Source organism: Salvelinus namaycush, chromosome 10 (genome assembly GCF_016432855.1).
Source record: "Salvelinus namaycush isolate Seneca chromosome 10, SaNama_1.0, whole genome shotgun sequence".
NCBI classification, from domain to species: domain Eukaryota; kingdom Metazoa; phylum Chordata; class Actinopteri; order Salmoniformes; family Salmonidae; genus Salvelinus; species Salvelinus namaycush.
Window position 1 is genome coordinate 32815611 of NC_052316.1, and position 26287 is coordinate 32841897.

At 43.2% G+C, this 26287-nt stretch overlaps 1 protein-coding gene across 1 annotated transcript in view; it reads right to left on the reverse strand.

Moving 5' to 3' along the window:
• LOC120054307 (transforming growth factor beta receptor type 3-like) overlaps positions 1-26287 on the reverse strand; it is a 154798-nt gene that overhangs the window by 106500 nt on the left and 22011 nt on the right. The window contains exon 2 of the mRNA XM_039001721.1: positions 23553-23740. Within this exon, the coding sequence (XP_038857649.1) occupies positions 23553-23740 (188 nt within the window). The remainder of the gene's footprint in view (positions 1-23552; positions 23741-26287) is intronic.

Genomic DNA, 26287 nt, shown 5'->3' on the forward strand with positions numbered 1-26287 from the left:
GCGACTCTGGAGGCTCCGGACTGGAGGGCGACTCTGGAGGCTCCGGACTGGAGGAAGACTCTGGAGGGAGGAGATGAAGAGACAGCCTGGTGCGTGGGGCTGCCACAGGGCCCACCAGGCTGGGGAGACGTACAGGAGGCCTGGTACATAGAGGCACAGGATGAACCGGGCTGTGGGGGATCACTGGAGCTCTGGTGCGCAGCCTTGGCACCACTCCTCCAGGCTGAATGCCCACTTTAGTCCGGCCCCTCCAGAGTGCAGGCACAGGTCGAACCGGGCTGTGGGGGAGCACTGGAGATCTGGTGCTTACCACTCGCACCTCTCCATTTGGCTCAATGCCCACTATAGCCCGGCACGGGCGGAGCGCAGGCATAGGACGAACTAAACCGTCCCAGCGGTTTAGTTCCCCGGAGACACAGTACGCAGAGCCGGCGCAGGATACCCTGGGCCGAAACGGCACACCGGAGACCAAGCGCGCTGAGCTGGCACAATCCGCCCTGGCTGGATGCCTACTCTCGCATGGCACTTGCGGGGGGCTTAACATATATCGCTCCGGGCTATGAGCGCGCACTAGAGACACCGTGCGCTTTACCGCATAACACGGTGCCTGACCAGTACCACACTGCTTCCGGTAAGCACGGGGAGTTGGCTCAGGTCTATTGCCTGACTCCGCCAATCTTCCCGTGTGCCCCACCCCCCAAAACATTTGGGGCTACCTCTCGTGCCTGGTGCGCTGCCTTGTCACATATCGCCGCCTCTCAGCTTTAGCTGCCTCCAGTTCTTCTTTCGGGCGGCGATATTCCCTGGCCTGTCTCCAGGGTCCCTGTCCGTCTAATATCTCCTCCCATGTCCAGGAGTCCTGAAACCTCTGCCCCTCCATACCACGCTGCTTGGTCCGCTTTTGGTGGGTAGTTCTGTAACGGTTTTCGTCGTCTAAAGAAGAGTAGTCAGACCAAAGCGCAGCGTGGTAAGTGTTCATGCTTTTTTATTAGAACAGAACACTAACAAAATAACAAGAGAATAAATGAAACCGAAACAGTCCTGTAAGGTGCAAAACACTAAACAGAAAATAACTACACACAAAAACTATGTGGGAAAAAGCTACCTAAGTATGGTTCTCAATCAGAGACAACGATAGACAGCTGCCTCTGATTGAGAACCACACCCGGCCAAACACAAAGAAATACAAAACATGTGCCTTTCTGTGTGTGTGTGTGTGTGTGTGTGTGTGTGTGTGTGTGTAAGTGAGTGAAATGTGTGAGAGAGTGAGAGACAGTGAGTACCACTCGGTAAAAAAAAAAAAAAAAATTGTGTCAGCGCAGTACATGTTGAGTGTCCTTCTCTATAAGCATGGTGAAAGTGTTGTTATTGGTTTACAGAAAAATACAGTGCATTCGGAAAGTATTCAGACTCCTTGACTTTTTCCACATTTTGTTATATTACAGTCTTATTCTAATATTTGTATATTTTTTATTTCACCTTTATTTAACCAGGTAGGCCAGTTGAGAACAAGTTCTCATTTACAACTGCGACCTGGCCAAGATAAAGCAAAGCAGTGCGACACAAACAACACAGAGTTACACATGGGATAAACAAACGTACAGTCAATAACACAAAAGAAAAATCTATATACAGTGTGTGCAAATGTAGTAAGATTAAGGAGGTAAGGCAATAAATAGGCCATAGTGGCGAAATAATTACAATTTAGCAAATTAACACTGGAGTGATAGATGTGCAGAAGATGATGTGCAAGTAGAGATACTGGGGTGCAAAAGAGAAAAAAACCAAAATAACAATATGGTGATAAGGTAGTTGGGTGGGCTATTTACAGATGGGCTGTGTACAGGTGCAATGATCGGTAAGCTGCTCTGACAGCTGATGCTTAAAGTTAGTGAGGGAGATATAAGTCTCCAGCTTCAGTGATATGTGCAATTCGTTCCAGTCATTGGCAGCAGAGAACTGGAAAGAAAGGCGGCCAAATGAGGAGTTGGCTTTGGGGATGACCAGTGAAATATACCTGCTGGAGTGCGTGCTACGGTGGAGAGTTACCTAGCAAAGACTTATAGATGACCTGGAGCCAGTGGGTTTGGTGACGAATATGAAGCGAGGGCCAGCAAACGAGAGCATACAGGTCGCAGTGGTGGGTAGTATATGGGGCTTTGGTGACAAAACGGATGGCACTGTGATAGGCTACATCCAAATTTGCTGAGTAGAGTGTTGGAGGCTATTTTGTAAATGACATCGCCGAAGTCGAGGATCGGTAGGATAGTCAGTTTTACGAGGGTATGTTTAGCAGCATAAGTGAAGGAGGCTTTGTTGTGAAAAAGGAAGCTGATTCTAGATTTAATTTTGGATTGGAGATGCTTAATGGGAGTCTGGAAGGAGAGTTTACAGTCTAACCAGACACCTAGGTATTTGTAGTTGTCCACATATTCTAAGTCAGAACCGTCCAGAGTAGTGATGGACGGGCGGGCGGGTGCGGGCAGCGATCGGTTGAAGAGCATGCATTTAGTTTTACTAGCATTTAAGAGCAGTTGGAGGTCACGTGTTGTATGGCATTGCAGCTCGTCTGGAGGTTTGTTAACTTCTCTAGGGTAGGGGGCAGCATTTTCACGTTTGGATGAAAAGCATACCCAAATTCAACTGCCAGTTACTCATCCCCAGCAGATAAGATATGCATATTATTAGTAGATTTGGATAGAAAACACTCTGCAGTTTCTAAAACTGTTTGAATCATGTCTGTGAGTATAACATAACTTATTTAGCAGGCGAAACCCCGAGGACAAACCATTCAGATCTTTTTTTTTTTTAGGTCACCGTCTTTTCAATGAGTTTTCATTGGGAAACCAGATTTCTAAGCGAATTGCTTGCAGTTCCTACGGCTTCCACTAGATGTCAACAATCATGAGAAATAGGTTGAGGTTATTCCTTTGTGTAATGAAGATATACGGCCATCTTGAAGTCGAGGCACTCCAGGTGTCCTGGACATGCGCTTCAATCAAACAGAAGGCATGCAACATTTCGTTTTAATCCTGTATTGAAAACATATCATCCGGTCTTCAATTTTATCGATTATTAACGTTAAAAAATACCTAAAGTTGTATTACAAAAGTAGTTTGAAATTTTTTGGCAAAGTTTACAGGTAACCTTTGAGATATTTTGTCGTCATGTTTGAGCAACTTGGAAGCAGTGTTTTTCTGGATCAAACGCGCCAAATAAATGGACATTTTGGATATATATCGACGGAATTAATCGAACAAAAGGACCATTTGTGATGTTTATGGAGTGCCAACAACAGAAGCTCGTCAAAGGTAAGGTATGAATTATATATTTTTTTATGCGTTTTGTGTCGCGCCTGCAGGGTTGAAATATGCTTATCTCTCTTTGTTTACAATGTTGCTAACTCAGATAATAGCATTGTTTGCTTTCGCCGAAAAGCATATTTTAATTCTGACATGTTGCCTGGATTCACAACCAGTGTAGCTTTAATTTGGTATCTTTCATGTGTGATTTAATGAAAGTTTGATTTTATATTAATTTTCATAGTAAATCATTTTAATTTGGCGCTCTGCATTTTCTATGGCTTTTTGCCAAGTGAGACAGTAGCGTCTTGCCTAAACTCAGATTTTTATATAAATATGAACTTTACCGAACAAAACATACATGTATTGTGTAACATGAAGTCCTATGAGTGTCATCTGATGAAGATCATCAAAGGTTAGTGATTCATTTTCTCTCTACTTCTGCTTTTTGTTACTCCTCTCTTTAGCTGGAAAAATGGCTGTCTTTTTCTGTGGCTATGTACTGACCTAACATAATCGTTTGGTGTGCTTTCGCCGTAAATCCTTTTTGAAATCAGACATGTTGGCTGGTTTCACAACAAGTGTAGCTTTAATTTGGTGTCTTTCATGTGTGATTTCATGAAAGTTTGATTTTTATAGTAATATATTTGAATTTGGCGCCCTGCAGTTTCACTTGCTGTTGACGAGGTGGGACGCTACCGTCCCACATACCCTAGAGAGGTTAACAAAGTGTCCAAAGAAGGGCCAGAAGTATTCAGAATGGTGTCGTCTGCATAGAGGTGGATCAGAGAATCACCAGCAGCAAGAGCGACATCATTGATATATACAGAGAAAAGAGTTGGCCCAAGAATTGAACCCTGTGGCACCCCCATAGAGACTGCCAGAGGTCAGGACAACAGGCCCTCCAATGTGTTCAAATGTATTAAAAATAAAAACAGAAATATCTAATTTACATAAGTATTCATATCCTTTACTGAGTACTTTGTTAAAACACCAATGGCAGCGATTACAGCCTTGAGTCTTCTTGGGTATGACGCTACAAGCTTGACACACCTGTATTTGGGGAGTTTCTCCCATTCTTCTCTGTAGAAGCTCTGTCAGGTTGGATGGGGAGCATCGCTGCACAGCTATTTTCAGGTCTCTCCAGACATGTTCGATCGGGTTCAAGTCCGGGCTCTGGCTGGGCCACTCAATGACATTCAGAGACTTGTCCCAAAGCCACTCCTGCGTTGTCTTGGCTGTGTGCTTAAGGTTGTTGTCCTGTTGGAAGGTGAACATTCGCTCCAGTCTGAGATCCTATGCGCTCTGGAGCAGGTTTTCATCAAGGATCTCCCTGTGCTTTGCTCTGTTGTCCCTCGATCCTGACTACTCTCCCAGTCCCTGCCACTGACAAACATACCAACAGCATGATGCTGTCACCACCATGCTTCACCGTAGGGATGGTGCCAGGTTTCTTCCAGACGTGAAGCTTTGCATTCAGGCCAAAGAGTTCAATTTTGGTTTTATCAGACCAGAGAATCTTGTTTCTTATTGTCTGAGAGTCTTTTGGTGCCTTTTGGCAAACTCCAAGCGGGCCGTCAGGGGCCTTTTACTGAGGAATGTCTTCCGTGTGGCAGCTCTACCATAAAGGCCTGATTGGTGGAGTGCTGCAGAAATGGTTGTCCTTCTGGAAGGTTCTCCCATCTCCACAGAGGAACTCTGGAGCTCTGTCAGAGTGACCATTGGGTTCTTGGTCACCTCGCTGACCAAGGCCCTTCTCCGCCGATTGCTCAGTTTGGCCGTGCGGCCAGCTCTAGGAAGAGTCTTGGTGGTTCCAAACTTCTTCTATTTAAGAATGATGTAGGCCACTGTGTTCTTGGGGACCTTCAATGCTGCAGAGATTTTTTGGTACCCTTCAACAGATCTGTGGCTCGACACAATCCTGTCTCTGAGCTCTACGGACAATTATTTCGACCTCATGGCTTGGTTTTGCTCTGACATGCACTGTCAACTGTGGGACCTTATATAGACAGGTGTGTGCCTTTCCAAATAATGTACAATCAATTGAATTTACCACAGGTGGACTCAAATCAAGTTGTAGAAACATATCAATGATGATCAATGGAAACAGGATTCACCTGAGCTCAATTTCGAGTCTCATAGAAAAGAGTCTGAATAATTATGTAAGGTATTTTTGTTTTTTATTTTTTATAAATTTGCTAAAGTTGATAAAAAACTGTTTTTGCTTTATTGGGTATCATTATGGGGTACCGTGTGTACATTGATGAGGAAAACATTTATTTAATCAGTTTTCTTCCTAAGTTTGCCACTTTGCCAATGAAGTAATCATTCATATAATTGACAACATCAAAAGGTTTTGTGATGAATAAGCCATCTGACTCAATTAAATATTTTGTCTTTCTGCCGATAATTACATCTAAAAGTACTCCAACATTTTTTTCCATTCTTTATATCATTGATCTTAGCTTCATAATTCAGTTTCTTCTTATTTTTGTGGAGTTTAGTCACATAATTTCTCAATTTGCAGTAAATCAGCCAGTCAGTTTCTTAAAACCTCTTAGGGATCCCTTAACACTCGAATCCCGTTAGCGGGATAGACTTGACATTATCCGGTGAAATTGCAGAATGCCAAATTCAAACTACAGAAATATAAATATTTAACATTCATATAAATACAAGTGTAATACATCAAAATAAAGCTTAACGTCTTGTTAATCCAGCTGCCGTGTCCGATTTTAAAAAGCACACCATGCGATTATCTGAGGACAGCGCCCCGCATACAAAAACATGAAAACCATTTTTCAACCAGGCAGGTGCGACACGAAAGTCAGAAATAGAGATATAATAAATGCCTTACCTTTGAAGATCTTCATCTTTCTGCAATCCCAAATGTCTCAGTGACACAATGAATGGTCGTTTTGTTCGAGAAATTCCTTCTTTATATCCCCAAAATGTCCATTTATTTGGCGCGTTTGATTTAGAAATACAACACAACTCGCCCAACATGACTACAAAGTATCTAATAAGTTACCTGTAAACTTGGTCCAAACATTTCAAACAACATTTCTAATCCAACCTCAGGTACCCTAAAATGTAAATAATCGATCAAATTTAAGACGGGATAAACTGAAAAAAACCGAGGAGCGTGCTCCTGTTCACGCGCACCAAAAGACTTGAGTCCATCTGAGTGACACATGGAAAGAATAGGACTACTTCTTCATTTCTCAAAAGAAAAACATCGAAAAATTTCTAGAGACTGTTGACATCTAGTGGAAGCCATAGGAACTGCAATCTGGGCCCTAATACATCAGGTTTCCCACAGAAAAGCATTGGAAAACACAATGACCTCAAAAGAAAATTCCCTGGATGGATTGTGCTCGGTGTTTCACCTGCCAAATCAGTTCTGTTATACTCACAGACATTATTTTAACAGTTTTAGAGACTTTAGAGTGTTTTCTATCCAATACTACCATGCATATGCATATCCTAGCTTCTGGGATGAGTAACAGGCAGTTTACTTTGGGCACGCTTTTCATCCGGAAGTGAAAATACTGCCCCCTAGCCCAAAGAGGGTTTCTTAACAAGTGTAGCATATGTATGCTCCTTATTAATCACATTGGACCAACAAATAATTTTACCATCATCCACATATGAGTCACAGCGAACTCTTTTGTATGATCTCTTATATACTATTATAGGCCCAGCTTTTGGAACTTTGGCTTTCCTGGATATATAGGGATCACGTTAGCGTCCCACATATCCTAGAGAAGTTAATAACCTGAACCAGATTACTGGCACTGACTACTGGCACTGACTACAGTGAGAAGCTCCTGAGCGGATAGCTTGATGAAAACCAGTTAATATTCAAGTCCACAAGAAAGTAGACCTCGTGGTGTGTTCAATCAGAAATAATTTGTTATTGTTTGAACATTGAGAGAGAGGTATAAATGTAAGCTTATCACTGTCAGAGTTAGACCTGTATGCACAGTATTAGACAGCAGCCAGGAGGCAGCATATTGTGAAGCAGGCAAATGCAGCTGTGCATTTCTCTCTGTTATTAGAAGGATTAGGGCCCAGACCCTCTGACAGTATCCCAAATGGCACCATATCCCTACATAGTGCACTACTTTTGATTGGCTCTGCTCAAAAATCGACCTGTTGGAGACCCCTGGTGTACATCTTCTTCCTGCTCCCTATCATCCTTCCTCTTAGCCCCTCCCTGTAACCATGGAAACCAGATGTATGTCTCTGCATGCTTATCAGGATAGAGATATCATGGACCACATCCTGGTAACAACACTGACTCATGCAACTAAACCTATTAACTGTAATATTTTGAACTATACCAATGTCCAATTAGAATAATACTTTTGAGAAACAGTTACAAATAGGCCTGACTGTATGGAAGACCATGGTTTTATATGGATCTTATGTTCCATAAATTCTCCTGTGTAGACAGTGGAACTTGAACGTGCAACTTGGAGGTGTATTGTCTATACAAACAAGGTGTTACTAATGGGTGGAAGTTGGATTTGGAGGGAACTCTGTACGTGGACATAGCTGTGTACTTGACTTGATAGGTCAGTTCAATTGAAAAAGCAGTCCCTGGCTGCTGCACAGTCAGTTCAAAACAGAAAATGACATGTTCCACATCGACCCCTGAGCCCAAACAGCCCAGCCAGAGAAGACAGTCCCAGCCAGAGCAGGCCACAGACCCCTGCTTGTGCTGCAGGCCAATCCACTGTAAACATCAAAACACACCACACACACAGTCCGTTCTACGGGCCAGTCGCCACTCCCTCTTCCAACATGAGGCAGAGAAGAGACTGGGGAAAACAACTCTCCATAATCACTGACTGCCCTGACTGACCAGCTACCTCTGTACTGACTCTGACAACCACAAGCATCCAACACACACTCCTAAGCAAACAGAGGAAAAAAATCATTACGTAGAGTGGAGGGTAATGAATTAGCATAGCCCGTGAAAGGACTGAATGAAATGGATTTGAATGTCGGTATTAGCAATCTTTCCCTTGTGTTTGTCTCAATACGGAGGCCAGTAGGCCATCTTACCTCAAAAAGACAGAAGATGCCTGACTGCAATTATTTTGTTCAGGCAACTTTCCATCCCCCTCTAGGCTTACAAAGTGGATGTTGGTAACAGGAGCGGAGGCAGACTAAGCAGTGTTGGCAAATCAGGTGTCCAGTGAAATGTTTGTGTGTCTGAGTATCCCCTCCATCTGCCACTGAAGGTCATGATCACAGGCAATTTGTGTACGTGTCATGGGCACCCTGTGTACGTGTCATGGCAGCCAGTGTATGTGTCATGGGCAGCCTGTGTACGTGTCATGGCAGGTAGTGTACGTGTCAGGGGCAGCCTGTGTACGTGTCATGGGCAGCCTGTGTAAGTGTCATGGGCAGCCTGTGTACGTGTCATGGGCAGCTTGTGTACGTGTCATGGGCAGCCTGTGTACGTGTCAATGACAGCCTTTGTACGTGTCAATGACAGCCTTTGTACGTGGTGAAGCCAAACCCTGGTCTCTGCCTGGGTGTAAGACTGAAGGACAAGGGGTGAGGGAAGGCTACACAGAGGCAAAATCTGTGTCCCAAATGGCACCTTAATCCCTAGGCCTATATAGTCCACTACTTTTGACCAGAGTCCATATGCTATGGTCAAAAGTAGTCCACTTTAAAAGGAATAGGCTGGCATTTGGGACGCAGGCTGAGACTACTGAATATGCAGATGGGCACATCTGGACCCCCGTCTCAGGTACTGTAGGAAGGTCAGCCGTTATAATGTCAAGGATCAGGATTGGTTTAGTTAGGAAGCTTATCTCCACAGAGACACCCACCTACGGTCACAGGGAGAACCGGTGCAGGGCCAAATTATCTCTATCTCAGATTGTAAATAACCTTGGTCATTTGTCCACCAAGATAAAGCCTACGGCCAGAAACCTTGGTGTCTTCTTTGACCCTGACCTAAACCTCAAGCTGCGTGTAAAGAAGGCTGTCCTGCTTTTATCATTTAAAAAATATAGCTAAAGTCACTGATCTGGAGACACGTACACATGCTTTTATTTCCTCAGACCTAGATTACTCTAACTGTTTGTATACCTGTCTCAGTCAGAAATCACTCCATCATCAGTTAGTATTTAGTTGAAAATGCTGCAGCTCGGGTTTTAACAGGCACAGGACAATGTAACTATATCACACCTATTTTAGCTACACTGGCTACCAGTCACTTTTAGAATAGATTTTGAAATTGTATTAATCACGTTTAAGGCTAGGCTTGGTTTAGCCCCATCCTATATCTTGATCTTTAATCTCCCTATGAACCAGGATGCAGCCTGAGATCCTCTGGCAGGGCACTGTTGACCATTCAAAATTCTAGTTTGAAAATGAAAGGAGACCAGGCATTTGCCATTAGGGCCCCTAGACTTTGGAATGGTCTGCCAGAGGAGATCAGGCTTGCAGATTCAGTGCCTCTTTTTAAATCCCTGCCGAAGACACACTTTTATAAAGACGCTTTTAATGTATAATTTCAACGTATGCTTTTAATTAGCTATCCAATTTAATTCTCATCCCTCCTTTGTTAATTCTTTTATGGTGTGAAATACTTTCTTACCTGTATTGAAAAGCCCTACGTAGTAGTAGTAGTAGTAGTAGTAGTAGTAGTAGTAGTAGTAGTAGTAGTAGTAGTAGTAGTAGTAGTAGTAGTAGTAGTAGTAGTAGTAGTAGTAGTAGTAGTAGTCGTAGTCGTAGTCGTAGTAGTAGTAGTAGTAGTATGCATCTCTCTCTCTGCCTGAGACGGAGTGGCTTTCTGCAGCCAAGGACAGGGTTTGAAGGAGTGGGTGGAGAAGGCCAGGTAAATAGACAGATAATAGTTATGTTACACAGACAATCTAGGATGTTTCTAACAAACAGGAATATTCTAGAACAGTTCGGCACTTTCCATTCTATCTGGTAAGTAACCCACCAATTGTTCATTGGCAGAACGGAGTGTGCAAATCATCATCATCCATACATATGTTGTTGGAACACATCTTTGAACTGGCCCAAAACAAACTGCTTAGGGGGATTCATGTGACATTCGCAATGATGTGAAATGAAACTCATGAAATGAAATGCACTCTTTGCAATGATAGCGTTTCCCATGACATTTGAACATGTCCCTTCTCCCTCCCTCAGTGGAAGACATCACTTATATAAAATACCATCTATTAGTCTGATTTACAGTCCAACTAATGTAGTCAGAAGATGACACAAAGTCAGAAAAACATTAACACTGGCCAAAATGACAAACAAAACATGAGATATATTACATATGAGAATTTCACGAGCAAAACAAGCCCACTCTCAAATGTCGACATAAGCCATGACAGTTATCCTTAGGGAACAGAGTGTGTGCTTTGGACTATGTGCTCGTGGTACTCTGTACCTCCCAAGCAGAATTAGATGACAGTAATTGAAGTTGTTATTTGGGCGGTAACACCAAGCAGGAGAGGTCTATAAAGATAAAATAATTGCAGGATTTTGGGCAGCTAAACTCTCATGTATTTATTCTGATTGCTCAGCATGAAGAGCACCAAGAGAGGCCTTGGTTTCCCTATTATGAGTCCCAAATGGCACCCTATCCCTACTTAGTGCACTACTTTGCTCCAGGGGTGCTGTACTACTAAATGGCTGACCCTGTAAAACAACAGACAATGGTATCATTAGGCTGGTGATTAGAGTGGCGCAGTGGTCTAAGGCACTGCATGGCAGTGCTAGAGGTGTCACTACAGACCCTGGTTCAATCCCAGGCTGTATTACAACCGGACGTGATCGGGAGTCCCATAGGGCGGTGCACAATTGGCCCAGCATCGTCCGGGTTAGGGGAGGGTTTGGCTGAGGTAGGCAGTCACTGTAAATAAGAATTTGTTCTTAACTGACTTGCCTGGTTAAATATACAAATAAATTACTTGGCTTCAGGTGTTTTCTGTGGTCTCATGTACTGTCGGAATACACTACAGAAACATACTCTCCCTCTCTCTCGTGTGTGTGTGTTCCTAATATTTTGTACACTCAGTGTATATGTTGCAGCTCTTATTCAAAAGCGGCAGGATATCTCCGTTCTTGGCAAGGTTATTCTTCTACAGAACAAATATATGTAAGCCAAAGGAGAGCAATCAGAACAACACATGCTTTGGATGTGGAGAAATGACAGGTATGGCATCACTCAGACTTAACTTTGCTGCATGCATTCCTTTTCAGTGTGACAATTACTTCAATCTGTTCTGTTAGATTGTGTTCATACTATGGTATTCTATTGTCCAACATCGCTCTCGATCCTTCTTGGGAAATTTGTTGATACTATATGTTTCAAAGGAGACCTTTCATTAAATAATTTACCTCAAGCTCGTCCTTCAGAATATGTTTTCAGCATAGCCAAAAGTGCAAGTCCTATCTACATCTGTGATGTTTTATTGTGCTTCCCATGACAGTGTTTTTGTATTTTAATGTGTGTATATACAGTACCAGTCAAAAGTTTGGACACACCTACTCATTCCAACACACCTCCAGGCTGTGTAAAGGCTATATGACCATGAAGGAGAGTGATGGAGTGCTGCATCGGATGACCTGGCCTCCACAATCACCCGACCTCAACCCAATTGAGATGGTTTGGGATGAGTTGGATCGCAGAATGAAGGAAAAGCAGCCAACAAGTGCTCAGCATATGTGGGAACTACTTCAAGACTGTTAGAAAAGCATTCCAGGTGAAGCTGGTTCAGAGAATTCCAAGAGTCTGCAAAGCTGTCACCAAGGCAACGGGTGGCTACCTTGAAGAATATAAAACACTTTTTTGGTTACTACATGATTCCATATGTATTATTTCATAGTTTTGATGTCTTCTTTATTATTATACAACATAGAAAATAGTAAAATAAAGAAAACCCCTGGAATGAGTAGGTGTGTCCAAACTTTTGACTGGTATTGTATATAGGTTGGGTATAATGTGTATATTTATGTTGTTATATACAGGGCGCATTTGTAATATGTCTTCCTTGTTAAAATAAAGGTTAAGTAAAAACATCTCTGCAAGGCGCACTAAGGTGTCACCAGAGTGATGTCTTTATTTGCATACTGACTCAACATAACATACCCTGCCTTACACCCAGTTTCTGATCTTGTCTATGCATCAGGCCTTAGCAACATTTATGTCTGCCTAACTCAGCAGTGAAATCCCCAGTGCAGGCCGAGACATGCTGCTTTTCACACTACCATGACTGATGGGGTAGGGAGTGGGACACTTAAATATCCTGACACAGCACAAGCACATCCTTCCGTCCGCAGTCTACACAGAGACATTTGACACCCATGACTTATGGTAGAGAAAATGTTAATGCATACAGAGGTTCTTGCCATTCCATAGTCTGATATACAGATGTTGGATCTTCATTTGATCCCACTTTTGTTGCGATCAAACAACATTATGGACTAAACGTTAAAATCCTGTTGCTGCAGGATTATTTTGCTATGACAATACTGGTCAAATGAAAATCCAACACCTGTACTGTAACCCTTGAAAGAGAGAAGGGTTCAGGCATATAGGCAGCTGGCACACACTACAACTATCAGGATTCAGGTGCAACAGTATTAAGTGTCTTCTTTAGTTGACGTTATTAAAACAATTATTTACTGCTAAGCCTCTCTTGAATATGCTGGGATGTCATTTTGAGCAATAAAAGAATGTGATGACAGCCTACTTTTTTCTCTCCTCACAGTGTGAAGAAGTGCAGAGGCCAGGGTAAAGGGTTTGTTGACTGCACAGCCATTAATATAGCTGGAGGAGATAGCCTTTTATTTGCTTTTGTTTCACTGTATGTTGCTGAGCTCTCCAACAACAATGGTCATGTCCCAAATTACATCCTATTTCCTATATAGTGCACTACTAAGCAGTGCAATATGAAGGGGAATAGGGTGTAATTTGGAACGCAGGGGTAGAGCCCTCCAACAACAATCTGATCTCCCACGGATGTTTACAATCTTCTGCTGCGTTGTTTTGGCCATCAAGCCTTTCTTTGGCTTCCTGTCGGCACCAGGAGGGAAGGAACGGACGCCATTTGCTGGGCCCCTGATTATAATGGGGGCAGAAGAGGGCAGGGGATAGATGCTACAGACACAGTGTTCTCTACTATACAGATACAGTATTCTCTACTATACTCTACAGACACAGTGCTCTCTACTATACTCTACAGATACAATGTACTCTACTGTACTCTACAGATACAGTGTTCTCTACTGTACTCTACAGATACAGTGTTCTCTACTGTACTCTACAGATACAGTGTTCTCTACTGTACTCTACAGATACAGTGTTCTCTACTGTACTCTACAGATACAGTGTTCTCTACTGTACTCTACAGATACAGTGTTCTCTACTGTACTCTACAGATACAGTGTTCTCTACTGTACTCTACAGATACAGTGTTCTCTACTGTACTCTACAGATACAGTGTTCTCTACTGTACTCTACAGATACAGTGTTCTCTACTGTACTCTACAGATACAGTGTTCTCTACTGTACTCTACAGATACAGTGTTCTCTACTATACTCTACAGACACAGTGTTCTCTACTGTACTCTACAGACACAGTGTTCTCTACTGTACTCTACAGACACAGTGTTCTCTACTGTACTCTACAGACACAGTGTTCTCTACTGTACTCTACAGACACAGTGTTCTCTACTGTACTCTACAGATACAGTGTCCTCTACTATACTCTACAGACACAGTGTGCTCTACTATACTCTACAGATACAGTGTTCTCTACTATACTCTACAGATAATGTTCTCTACTATACTCTACAGACACAGTGTTCTCTACTATACTCTACAGATAATGTTCTCTACTGTACTCTACAGATACAGTGTTCTCTACTGTACTCTACAGATACAGTGTTCTCTACTGTACTCTACAGATACAGTGTTCTCTACTATACTCTACAGACACAGTGTTCTCTACTGTACTCTACAGACACAGTGTTCTCTACTATACTCTACAGATACAGTGTTCTCTACTATACTCTACAGATACAGTGTTCTCTACTGTACTCTACAGATACAGTGTTCTCTACTGTACTCTACAGACACAGTGTTCTCTACTGTACTCTACAGACACAATGTACTCTACTATACTCTACAGATACAGTGTTCTCTACTGTACTCTACAGACACAGTGTTCTCTACTGTACTCTACAGACACAGTGTTCTCTACTGTACTCTACAGATACAGTGTTCTCTACTATACTCTACAGACACAGTGTTCTCTACTGTACTCTACAGACACAGTGTTCTCTACTATACTCTACAGATAATGTTCTCTACTGTACTCTACAGATACAGTGTTCTCTACTATACTCTACAGACACAGTGTTCTCTACTGTACTCTACAGACACAGTGTTCTCTACTGTACTCTACAGACACAGTGTTCTCTACTGTACTCTACAGATACAGTGTTCTCTACTGTACTCTACAGATACAGTGTTCTCTACTGTACTCTACAGATACAGTGTTCTCTACTGTACTCTACAGACACAGTGTTCTCTACTATACTCTAGACAGTGTTCTCTACTGTACTCTACAGACACAGTGTTCTCTACTGTACTCTACAGATACAGTGTTCTCTACTGTACTCTACAGATACAGTGTTCTCTACTATACTCTACAGACACAGTGTTCTCTACTGTACTCTACAGACACAGTGTTCTCTACTGTACTCTACACACAGTGTTCTCTACTGTACTCTAGACACAGTGTTCTCTACTGTACTCTAGACACAGTGTTCTCTACTGTACTCTACAGACACAGTGTTCTCTACTGTACTCTACAGACACAGTGTTCTCTACTGTACTCTACAGACACAGTGTTCTCTACTGTACTCTACAGACACAGTGTTCTCTACTGTACTCTACAGACACAGTGTTCTCTACTGTACTCTACAGACACAGTGTTCTCTACTGTACTCTACAGACACAGTGTTCTCTACTGTACTCTACAGACACAGTGTTCTCTACTATACTCTACAGACACAGTGTTCTCTACTGTACTCTACAGACACAGTGTTCTCTACTGTACTCTACAGACACAGTGTTCTCTACTGTACTCTACAGACACAGTGTTCTCTACTGTACTCTACAGACACAGTGTTCTCTACTGTACTCTACAGACACAGTGTTCTCTACTGTACTCTACAGACACAGTGTTCTCTACTGTACTCTACAGACACAGTGTTCTCTACTGTACTCTACAGACACAGTGTTCTCTACTGTACTCTACAGACACAGTGTTCTCTACTGTACTCTACAGACACAGTGTTCTCTACTGTACTCTACAGACACAGTGTTCTCTACTGTACTCTACAGATACAGTGTTCTCTACTATACTCTACAGATAATGTTCTCTACTGTACTCTACAGACACAGTGTTCTCTACTGTACTCTACAGATACAGTGTTCTCTACTGTACTCTACAGATACAGTGTTCTCTACTGTACTCTACAGACACAGTGTTCTCTACTGTACTCTACAGACACAGTGTTCTCTACTGTACTCTACAGACACAGTGTTCTCTACTGTACTCTACAGACACAGTGTTCTCTACTGTACTCTACAGACACAGTGTTCTCTACTGTACTCTACAGATACAGTGTTCTCTACTGTACTCTACAGATACAGTGTTCTCTACTGTACTCTACAGATAATGTTCTCTACTGTACTCTACAGACACAGTGTTCTCTACTGTACTCTACAGATACAGTGTTCTCTACTATACTCTACAGACACCGTGTTCTCTACTGTACTCTACAGATACAGTGTTCTCTACTGTACTCTACAGATAATGTTCTCTACTGTACTCTACAGATACAGTGTTCTCTACTATACTCTACAGACACCGTGTTCTCTACTATACTCTACAGACACCGTGTTCTCTACTGTACTCTACAGATACAGTGTTCTCTACTGTACTCTACAGATAATGTTCTCTACTGTACTCTACAGATACAGTGTTCTCTACTGTACTCTACAGACACAGTGTTCTCTACTGTACTCTACAGACACAGTGTTCTCTACTGTACTCTACAGACACAGTGTTCTCTACTATACTCTACAGACAGTGTTCTCTACTGTACTCTACAGACACAGTGTTCTCTACTGTACTCTACAGACACAGTGTTCTCTACTGTACTCTACAGACAGAGTGTTCTCTACTGTACTCTACAGACACAGTGTTCTCTACTGTACTCTACAGACACAGTGTTCTCTACTGTACTCTACAGACACAGTGTTCTCTACTGTACTCTACAGACACAGTGTTCTCTACTGTACTCTACAGACACAGTGTTCTCTACTGTACTCTACAGACACAGTGTTCTCTACTGTACTCTAGACACAGTGTTCTCTACTGTACTCTAGACACAGTGTTCTCTACTGTACTCTACAGACACAGTGTTCTCTACTGTACTCTACAGACACAGTGTTCTCTACTGTACTCTACAGACACAGTGTTCTCTACTGTACTCTACAGACACAGTGTTCTCTACTGTACTCTACAGACACAGTGTTCTCTACTGTACTCTACAGACACAGTGTTCTCTACTGTACTCTACAGACACAGTGTTCTCTACTGTACTCTACAGACACAGTGTTCTCTACTGTACTCTACAGACACAGTGTTCTCTACTGTACTCTACAGACACAGTGTTCTCTACTGTACTCTACAGACACAGTGTTCTCTACTGTACTCTACAGACACAGTGTTCTCTACTGTACTCTACAGACACAGTGTTCTCTACTGTACTCTACAGACACAGTGTTCTCTACTGTACTCTACAGACACAGTGTTCTCTACTGTACTCTACAGACACAGTGTTCTCTACTGTACTCTACAGACACAGTGTTCTCTACTGTACTCTACAGACACAGTGTTCTCTACTGTACTCTACAGACACAGTGTTCTCTACTGTACTCTACAGACACAGTGTTCTCTACTGTACTCTACAGACACAGTGTTCTCTACTGTACTCTACAGACACAGTGTTCTCTACTGTACTCTACAGACACAGTGTTCTCTACTGTACTCTACAGACACAGTGTTCTCTACTGTACTCTACAGACACAGTGTTCTCTACTGTACTCTACAGATACAGTGTTCTCTACTATACTCTACAGATAATGTTCTCTACTGTACTCTACAGACACAGTGTTCTCTACTGTACTCTACAGATACAGTGTTCTCTACTATACTCTACAGACACCGTGTTCTCTACTGTACTCTACAGATACAGTGTTCTCTACTGTACTCTACAGATAATGTTCTCTACTGTACTCTACAGATACAGTGTTCTCTACTGTACTCTACAGACACCGTGTTCTCTACTGTACTCTACAGACACCGTGTTCTCTACTGTACTCTACAGACACCGTGTTCTCTACTGTACTCTACAGATACAGTGTTCTCTACTGTACTCTACAGATAATGTTCTCTACTGTACTCTACAGATACAGTGTTCTCTACTGTACTCTACAGACACAGTGTTCTCTACTGTACTCTACAGACACAGTGTTCTCTACTGTACTCTACAGACACAGTGTTCTCTACTGTACTCTACAGACACAGTGTTCTCTACTGTACTCTACAGACACAGTGTTCTCTACTGTACTCTATAGACACAGTGTTCTCTACTATACTCTACAGACACAGTGTTCTCTACTGTACTCTACAGACACAGTGTTCTCTACTATACTCTACAGACAGAGTGTTCTCTACTGTACTCTACAGACACAGTGTTCTCTACTGTACTCTACAGACACAGTGTTCTCTACTGTACTCTACAGACACAGTGTTCTCTACTATACGCTACAGACACAGTGTTCTCTACTGTACTCTACAGACACAGTGTTCTCTACTATACTCTACAGATACAGTGTTCTCTACTGTACTCTACAGACAGTGTTCTCTACTATACTCTACAGATAATGTTCTCTACTATACTCTACAGATAATGTTCTCTACTGTACTCTACAGATACAGTGTTCTCTACTATACTCTACAGATAATGTTCTCTACTGTACTCTACAGATAGTGTTCTCTACTGTACTCTACAGACACAGTGTTCTCTACTGTACTCTATAGACACAGTGTTCTCTACTATACTCTACAGACACAGTGTTCTCTACTGTACTCTACAGACACAGTGTTCTCTACTATACTCTACAGACAGAGTGTTCTCTACTGTACTCTACAGACACAGTGTTCTCTACTGTACTCTACAGACACAGTGTTCTCTACTGTACTCTACAGACACAGTGTTCTCTACTGTACTCTACAGACACAGTGTTCTCTACTGTACTCTACAGACACAGTGTTCTCTACTGTACTCTACAGACACAGTGTTCTCTACTGTACTCTACAGACACAGTGTTCTCTACTGTACTCTACAGACACAGTGTTCTCTACTATACTCTACAGATACAGTGTTCTCTACTATCAAATGTTATTGCTCACATAAAATTATTTAGCAGATGTTATTGCGGGTGTAGCGAAATGCTTGTGTTCCTATTTCCAAAATTGCAGTAATATCTAACAATTCACAACAATACACACAAATCTAAAAGCAAAATAATGGAATTAAGAAATATATAAATATTGGAAGAGCAATGTCGGAGTGGCATTTACTAAAATACAGTAGAATAGAATACAGTATATACATATGAGATGAGTAAAGCAGTAAGTAAACATTATTCATGTGACTAGTGTTCCATTATTAAAGTGTCCAGTGATTCATTGTCTATGAATATAGGGCAGAAGCCTTTGAGGTGCAGGGTTGAGTAATCGGGTGGTAGCCGGCTAGTGATGGCTATTTAACAGTCTGATGGCCTTGAGATAGAAGCTGTTTTTCAGTCTCTCGGTCCCAACTTTGATGCACCTGTACTGACCTCGCCTTCTGGATGATAGCGGGGTGAACAGGCAGTGGCTTGGGTGGTTGATGTCCTTGATGATATTTTGGGCCTTCCTCTGACATCGGGTGCTGTAGGTGTCCTGAAGGGCAGACAGTGTGCCCCCGGTGATGCGTTGGGCAGACCGCACCACCCTCTGGAGAGCCCTGCGGTTGCGGGCAGTGCAGTTGTCGTACCAGGCGGTGATACAGCCCGACAGGATGCTCTCAATTGTGCATCTGTAAAAGTTTGTGAGGGTCTTAGGGGTCAAGCCAAATTTCTTCAGCCTCCTGAGGTTGAAGAGGCGCTGTTGCGTCTTCACCACACTGTCTGTGTGGGTGGACCATTTCAGATTGTCAGTGATGTGTATGCCGAGGAACTTGACGCTTTCCACCTTCTCCACTGTGGTCCTATCAATATGGATAGGGGCGTCCTCCCTCTACTTTTTCCTGAAGTCCACGATCAGCTCCTTCATTTTGTTGACGTTGGGTGAGAGGTTATTTTCCTGGCACCACTCCGCCAGGGCCCTCACCTACTCCTTGTAGGCTGTCTCGTCCTTGTTGGTAATCAGGCCTACTATGGTTGTGCAAGTCCAGGACCCAGTTGCACAGGGCGGTGTTCAGACCCAGGGTCCCGAGCTTGATGATGAGCTTGGAGGGTACTATGGCGTTGAAGGCTGAGCTATAGTCAATGAACAGCATTCTTACACAGGTATTCCTCTTGTCCAGATGGGATAGGGCAGTGTGCAGTGCACTGGCAATTGCATTGTCTATGAATCTATTGGGGCGGTAAGCAAATTGAAGTGGGTCTAGGGTGTCAGGTAAGGTAAAGGTGATATGATCCTTAACTAGCCTCTCAAAGCACTTCATAATGACAGAAGTGAGTGCTACGGGTGATAGTCATTTAGTTCTACTACCTTTGCTTTCTTGGGTAGAGGAACAATGGTTGAAACAAGTGGGGACAGCAGACTGGGATAGGGAGAGATTGAATATGTTCGTAAACACTCTAGCCAACTGGTCTGCGCATGCTCTGAGGACGCGGCTAGGGATCCCGTCTGGGCCGGCAGCCTTGCGAGGGTTAACACGCTTAAATGTCTTACTCATGTCGGCCACAGAGAACGAGAGCCCACAGTCCTTGGGAGCGGGACGCATTGATGGCAATGTGTTATCCTCAAAAGCGGGCGAAGAAGGTGCTTAGCTTGTCCGGGAGCAAGACGTCAGTGTCCGCGACTTGGTTGGTTTTCCCTTTGTAGTCCGCGATTGTCTGTAGACCCTGCCACATGTCTTGTGTCTGAGCCGTTGAATTGCGACTCCACTTTGTCTCTGTACTGACGTTTTGCCTGTTTGATTGCCTTACGGAGATTGCCTTACGGAGGGAATAACTACACTGTTTGTATTTTGACCCTATTCCCAGTCACCTTGCCATGGTTAAATGCAGTGGTTTGTGCTTTTAGTGTAGCGTGAATGCTGCCATCTATCCACGGTTTCTAGTTTGGGAAGGTTTTAACAGTCACAGTGGGAACAACATCCCCTATACACTTCCTGATGAACTCCATCACCGTGTTCGTGTATACATCAATGTTATTCTTGGAGGCGACCCGGAACATATCCCAGTCCGAGTGATTAAAACAATCTTGAAGCATGAATTCCTATTGATCAGAATAGCGTTGAATATACCTTAACACAGGTACTTCCTGTATGAGTTTCTGTCTATAGTAAGGGAGGAGCAAAATGTAGTTGGGATCTGATTTTCCAAAGGGAGGGTGGGGGAGGACCTTGTAGGGATCCCGGAAGAGAGAATAGAAGTGGTTGAGTGTTTTCCCAGCATGGGTACTACAGTCAATGTGTTGATAGAACTTCGGTAGCGTTTTACTCAAATTTGCTTTGTTAAAATCCCCACATACAATAAATACAGCCTCAGTATATGTGGTTTACAGTTTGCATAAAGTCCAGGGTAGTTCCTTGAGGGCCGTCGTGGTATCGGCTTGAGGTTGAATATACATGGCTGTGACTATAACTGAAGAGAATTCTCTTAGGAGGTAATATGGTCAGCATTTGATTGTGAGGTATTCTAGGTCGGGTGAACAAAAGGACTTGTGTTTTTATACGTTATCACAATCACACCATGAATGGTTAATCATGAAACATACATCACCGCCCTTCTTCTTGCTGGAGAGTTCTTTATTCCTGTCTGCGCGATGCACTGAGAACTCAGATGGCTGTATGGACAGGGACAGTATATCCGGAGAGAGCCATGATTCCGTGAAACAGAGTATGTTACAGTCCCTGATGTCTCTCTAGAAGGAGATCCTCGCCCTGAGCTCGTCAACTTTATTGTCCAGAGATTGATTAGCGAGTAACATACTCGGATGCGGAGGATGGTTGCCCGCTGACACAAATACCTCTTCTCCGCCGGCAGGTTTTGGAGCAGCCTCTGGGATAAGTTCAATTTCAATGGGGGATGCGAACAAAGGATCCAATTCGGGAAAGTCCTATTCCTGGTCATAATGCTGGTGAGTTACCGCCACTCTGATTTCCAAAAGTCCTTTCCGGCTGTATGAAATAACACAAAAACTGTTCTGGGCTAATAATGTAAGAAATAACACACAAAAATATGAAATACTGCAAAGTTGCTTAAGAGCAAGAAGAGCTGCCATGTCTGTCAGTGCCATCATACTATACTCTACAGACACAGTGTTCTCTATTGTACTCCACAGATACACTATGGAAGGAGCTGCTCACAGGGAGAGGGGGCCTGTGTGCAGAGTGGTGAGAGACAGGAGAGCCATCCATCTTTACACAAATAACCAAAGCCTGGGTAGTGTTCAATCAATAGGCACACAAAAATAAGAAAATGGAGTGAAACCGGGAGGTACCACCTATCCTATTAAAAATGATTGTTGTTTTTTTTTTAACATTTTTCAACAGTGTGCTCTAATGACCATGACCCTGCCCTCTAATGCATAAGAAAGGTCATGTAAGGTTCTCTGGTCTATTGTCTTTAATGACTCAGGGTCAAGAACAGCATTCAGATTGGTTGCCTGCAGCCTAAGATCTGCATGGCTGATAACATCTAACTAGTGTGTATGGTAATATCTCCCCTACATTGAGCAACAACCGCCCACCACCACCTCCTCAGTTAAAGCTGCTGTTATTCTTGGGACGAGTACAATTTGATAAGAGGGGGTCCACTATCTTTCGTTAACAACATTACTCTCCAGCCCTGCTGCTCAGCAATGACAAAGTTTTTTTTTAATTATGCAGCTCTCCCCAGAAAGTGCTTGAGTCTCCCCAGCTCGCAGCCAGAGAGGCCTACCAGTAATTACAGCATCCATTAACTTGGTATGGAGCTGTTGAAAGGTGAAAGCCAACCCACACTGTTATGTACTTTCTTAGGATGGCACACTGCCCATGGAACAATACTGATTGAGTTATCACCAGGAGGAGGTGACATTTTTTTTAATGTGCTCATCTGCTGAGGCCACTTAACTCAAAATGACACCAGCATTTTTGTTGACATCAATGTTTATGTTATGATAGAAACAGTATGCTGGGAGCATGTTGGATATTTAGCTGTCTGACAGAGTTGTGCACTGTGGGTTACAGTTACTGTATAACAGTATATACAGGTGTGGATAGAGTGAGACTCTACAGTCTGCAGCAGGGGTTCTCAAAGTGGGGTCTGCTGAGGTACTGCAGGGGGTCTGCGGCCAGATAAAAAATAAATAAATATAGCTCTGTCTATGAATTTGAGAGCGGTTACATTTCTCCAGGCCCTCAGCTTTTTACCCAAACAGAGGTGTGTAGAATTGCAGGAAATAGGCTTGAAAACTGCAAAATGTTGTTGTTGATGCCAAAAGGCGGGCCTTTAAAATGTTCCTTCCCAGGGCCTGAGACTTGGTTTGTCCAGCCATGCACTGCCAAAGTCATAGTAAAACACCTGGTATGCTATTTCTATCTCACACCAATGAATATTCTCTAGTAGTTTGTACACTACTGAGCCATGCCGAGCTGTACTGCACTGGCCTAGTTATGCATCCACCATAGTTGCTGGTACCATGCTGGATTGGACATATCTGAGCCTGCACAGTGCGGTTGAGTTTGGCATGATAGTGTGAAACAGTATATGAGGTGTGGGTGTTCTGGGCTGGCTCAGCCAGGTGAGTGACTGACCTCTGGTCAGGTGTGTCCTCTGGTCCATCATATTATATACAGTATATCGTTATACATTGTATTATATATAGGTGGTTATATTATATACAGGTGACTGACCTCTGGATGTGTGCCGTTTGACCCCTCAGGGCTGCTGCCCCTCAGGTTGATGATGTGAACCTCCTGTGGTAGACCCGTGGTTCCACGGGAGGCACAGCCTGACAGGGCCGTGAAGCTCTTCAGCAGAGCCTGCACCGGGTGGCCTACACCTACTGGCAGCAGCTCACACGGGCTACGAGACAACGGACCTGGGGGGGAGAAGAATGAGATGAGTGGAACCCATGAAATGTTTTTTCGAGAATCCAAGATCCCCAGTGTGAAGCTAGAGAATCTTCATTTAAAAAGTCAACAGCACAGAGGTAAGAAGTGTTCCACACTGCAGCTTCAGTCCAACAAACTGGAGAACACTTTATATAAGATAAGTTGATAAGTTCTAAGTTTCTGTAAATCATTTATAGACTGTCCATAAATAGATAGCGTATGAATCAGCAATTCTCTGATGAACAAGTTATGAATGATGAGAGCAAATAAAGTGTCAGCATGCAACTATAATGAGTGACATAATCATTATTTAAATTGGGCATAGCAAAATAAAACAGTGTCTGCGCACATTGTCTGGGCACAAAGCTCACTCTTCTCAAAGTAGGCCATTCTCTTCAGTCCACAGCCTACTAACACAGCAGACTGGCCTCTCAACAAAGAGCAGCACCACGCTTTCTGACCCTCAACAGGCCACTAACACAAGACTGGCCTTGCCTCTGAACAAAGCAGTGTCTAGCTGACCCTGTACAGGATGTTATGGTGCCAGACGTATAATCAAGATGGCCCAAAGAGACCTCCATTATAATCCCCTTTATGTCACTTTTACCTCTTTCTCTTTTCCCGTAAATGTTTAGATCTGACCTTCCCTTAATTCCCTAATCCCCACAGGGGGTGGCCCACACTTCACACTTTAGTGCTCTTGTCTCTGGACAGCCCATAATTAGCCGTTATGACTGTGGTCAGTTACAGAAGTTGCTGTGGAGATGTGGCGCTGGAGGTGTTCCTGTGAGAAGCATGTTAGATTGGTCTACAGTGTGTGTGTGTGTGCGTGTGTGTGTGTGTGTTTCCCTCCCACTGGTGCCCTGCAGCACAGAGAGACTGGTGAACTTGGACTTGGAGTACAACAAGAACGGATGGACTATAACAGGGATCAAGCAGTTGAACATAACGAGCACACTTGTTAACAAAACTTCCTTGAAGGGCTATCCTAACAAGTTCATATTATGTTGGAGGTTGTGGGATTCCCTTTTCTCTCTCTCTGGATCAGAATCTTGCTTTATCTATCTTTCATTTTACTCTACACTGATTAGCCTAATAGTGGTGCAGGTAACATTGTGAGGTCCTGTATATTACTAAAAACTGAAGATAATGCTTTAGGTAGCTAAAGTCAATCATAATAAATTATAATAAATAGGCAACAACTAGATCTCAAGACTGCCATAGATTATAGTTAGTCTGAGGGCAGTGGTCCAAAAATAGGGCCGTCTGCCCCTTTCCTCTCACTGCTGTCCATCCATCCATCCATGGCTGTCATGGAGAGGAAGAGTAGGACCAGTGAGACCTGTCAGTCATGCAGAGCCAAGCCCCAGCGTGGTCAGACCAGGGTTATGTCCCGAAGGGCATCATATTACCTATATAGTGCACTATAAAAGTAGTATGAAAGCAGTGCAATTTATAGGAAATAGAGTGCTATTTGGCACGCAACCCAGGAGAGGACACTAGTAACATAGTAATTTTACACACACACACACACACACACACACACACACTGTTAAACTGACACACACACATACACACACAGCACTGATGTTTTGTGCAAGGCATGGAACAGGCCTTTTCCATTAGAGAAACTGTGTCTCAGTGGACAAGCTGTGTGGCCAGACTTTCCTCTTTCAGGTCAGTCCCTACTCTCTACTCTGCCCAACAGCCTCACAGACATTTCTTGGGCCAACCAGCCAGCGCAGGCCCCGCTCACGTTTCAAACACTGCATGATAAACACGCTATAGTTGCCGATAGCGATCAGGGGGAAACATTTGGAAATAATTAAAAGAGAAAATGAAAGACAGGGGAGATAACTTTAAAACTCCCCCGTCTCTGACAAAAATACTGTACCTCAACAGTGGGCTGCTAGAGAAAGGTTTCTCTCTGAGAACAGACTGTTATTGTTTTGCAGTACTGTACACACGCACACACACACACACTGTACGTGTGATCCGCACAAAGCCTGAGAAATACCTTCCTATCTGTGTGTTGCGAGGACAGAAATGCTTTACTATTGTCTCTCTTGTCTCTCCTGAGAGAGACCCTGAGAGCCTCTGACAGATGTCTTTAACCTATTCTCTCTTCCTACAGCTGCTGTCTCCTGGTGCTAGTGAATCCATTCCCCATACAACTCATAGGAGATCTACTTTGATGTGATTGATGGGAACATACATTCAAAAACACAGTGACGGATGGCTGGAGTCAAGGAAAAAGAAACTGCAAAACCTTAATGGCAAAACCTTGTTGTGGTGCATCGGAGTTCCAACCCCCCTCTCCTCCCCAAGGAGTACACGCCGGTCCCTCTCTCTCCAGTCATCACGCCTCACCCTTCAGTCCTAATCTCAGAGCACTCAAACTCACTTTTCCCCCCACACCACACATTGTGAAATAACAACCACGCCACCGGCCAGACAGACAAATAATTAGTCCTTTTTGGAAGACAGCTAAGAAATGATGGCACTTGTCGGGCAGTGATGTTGTTTCTTTATTT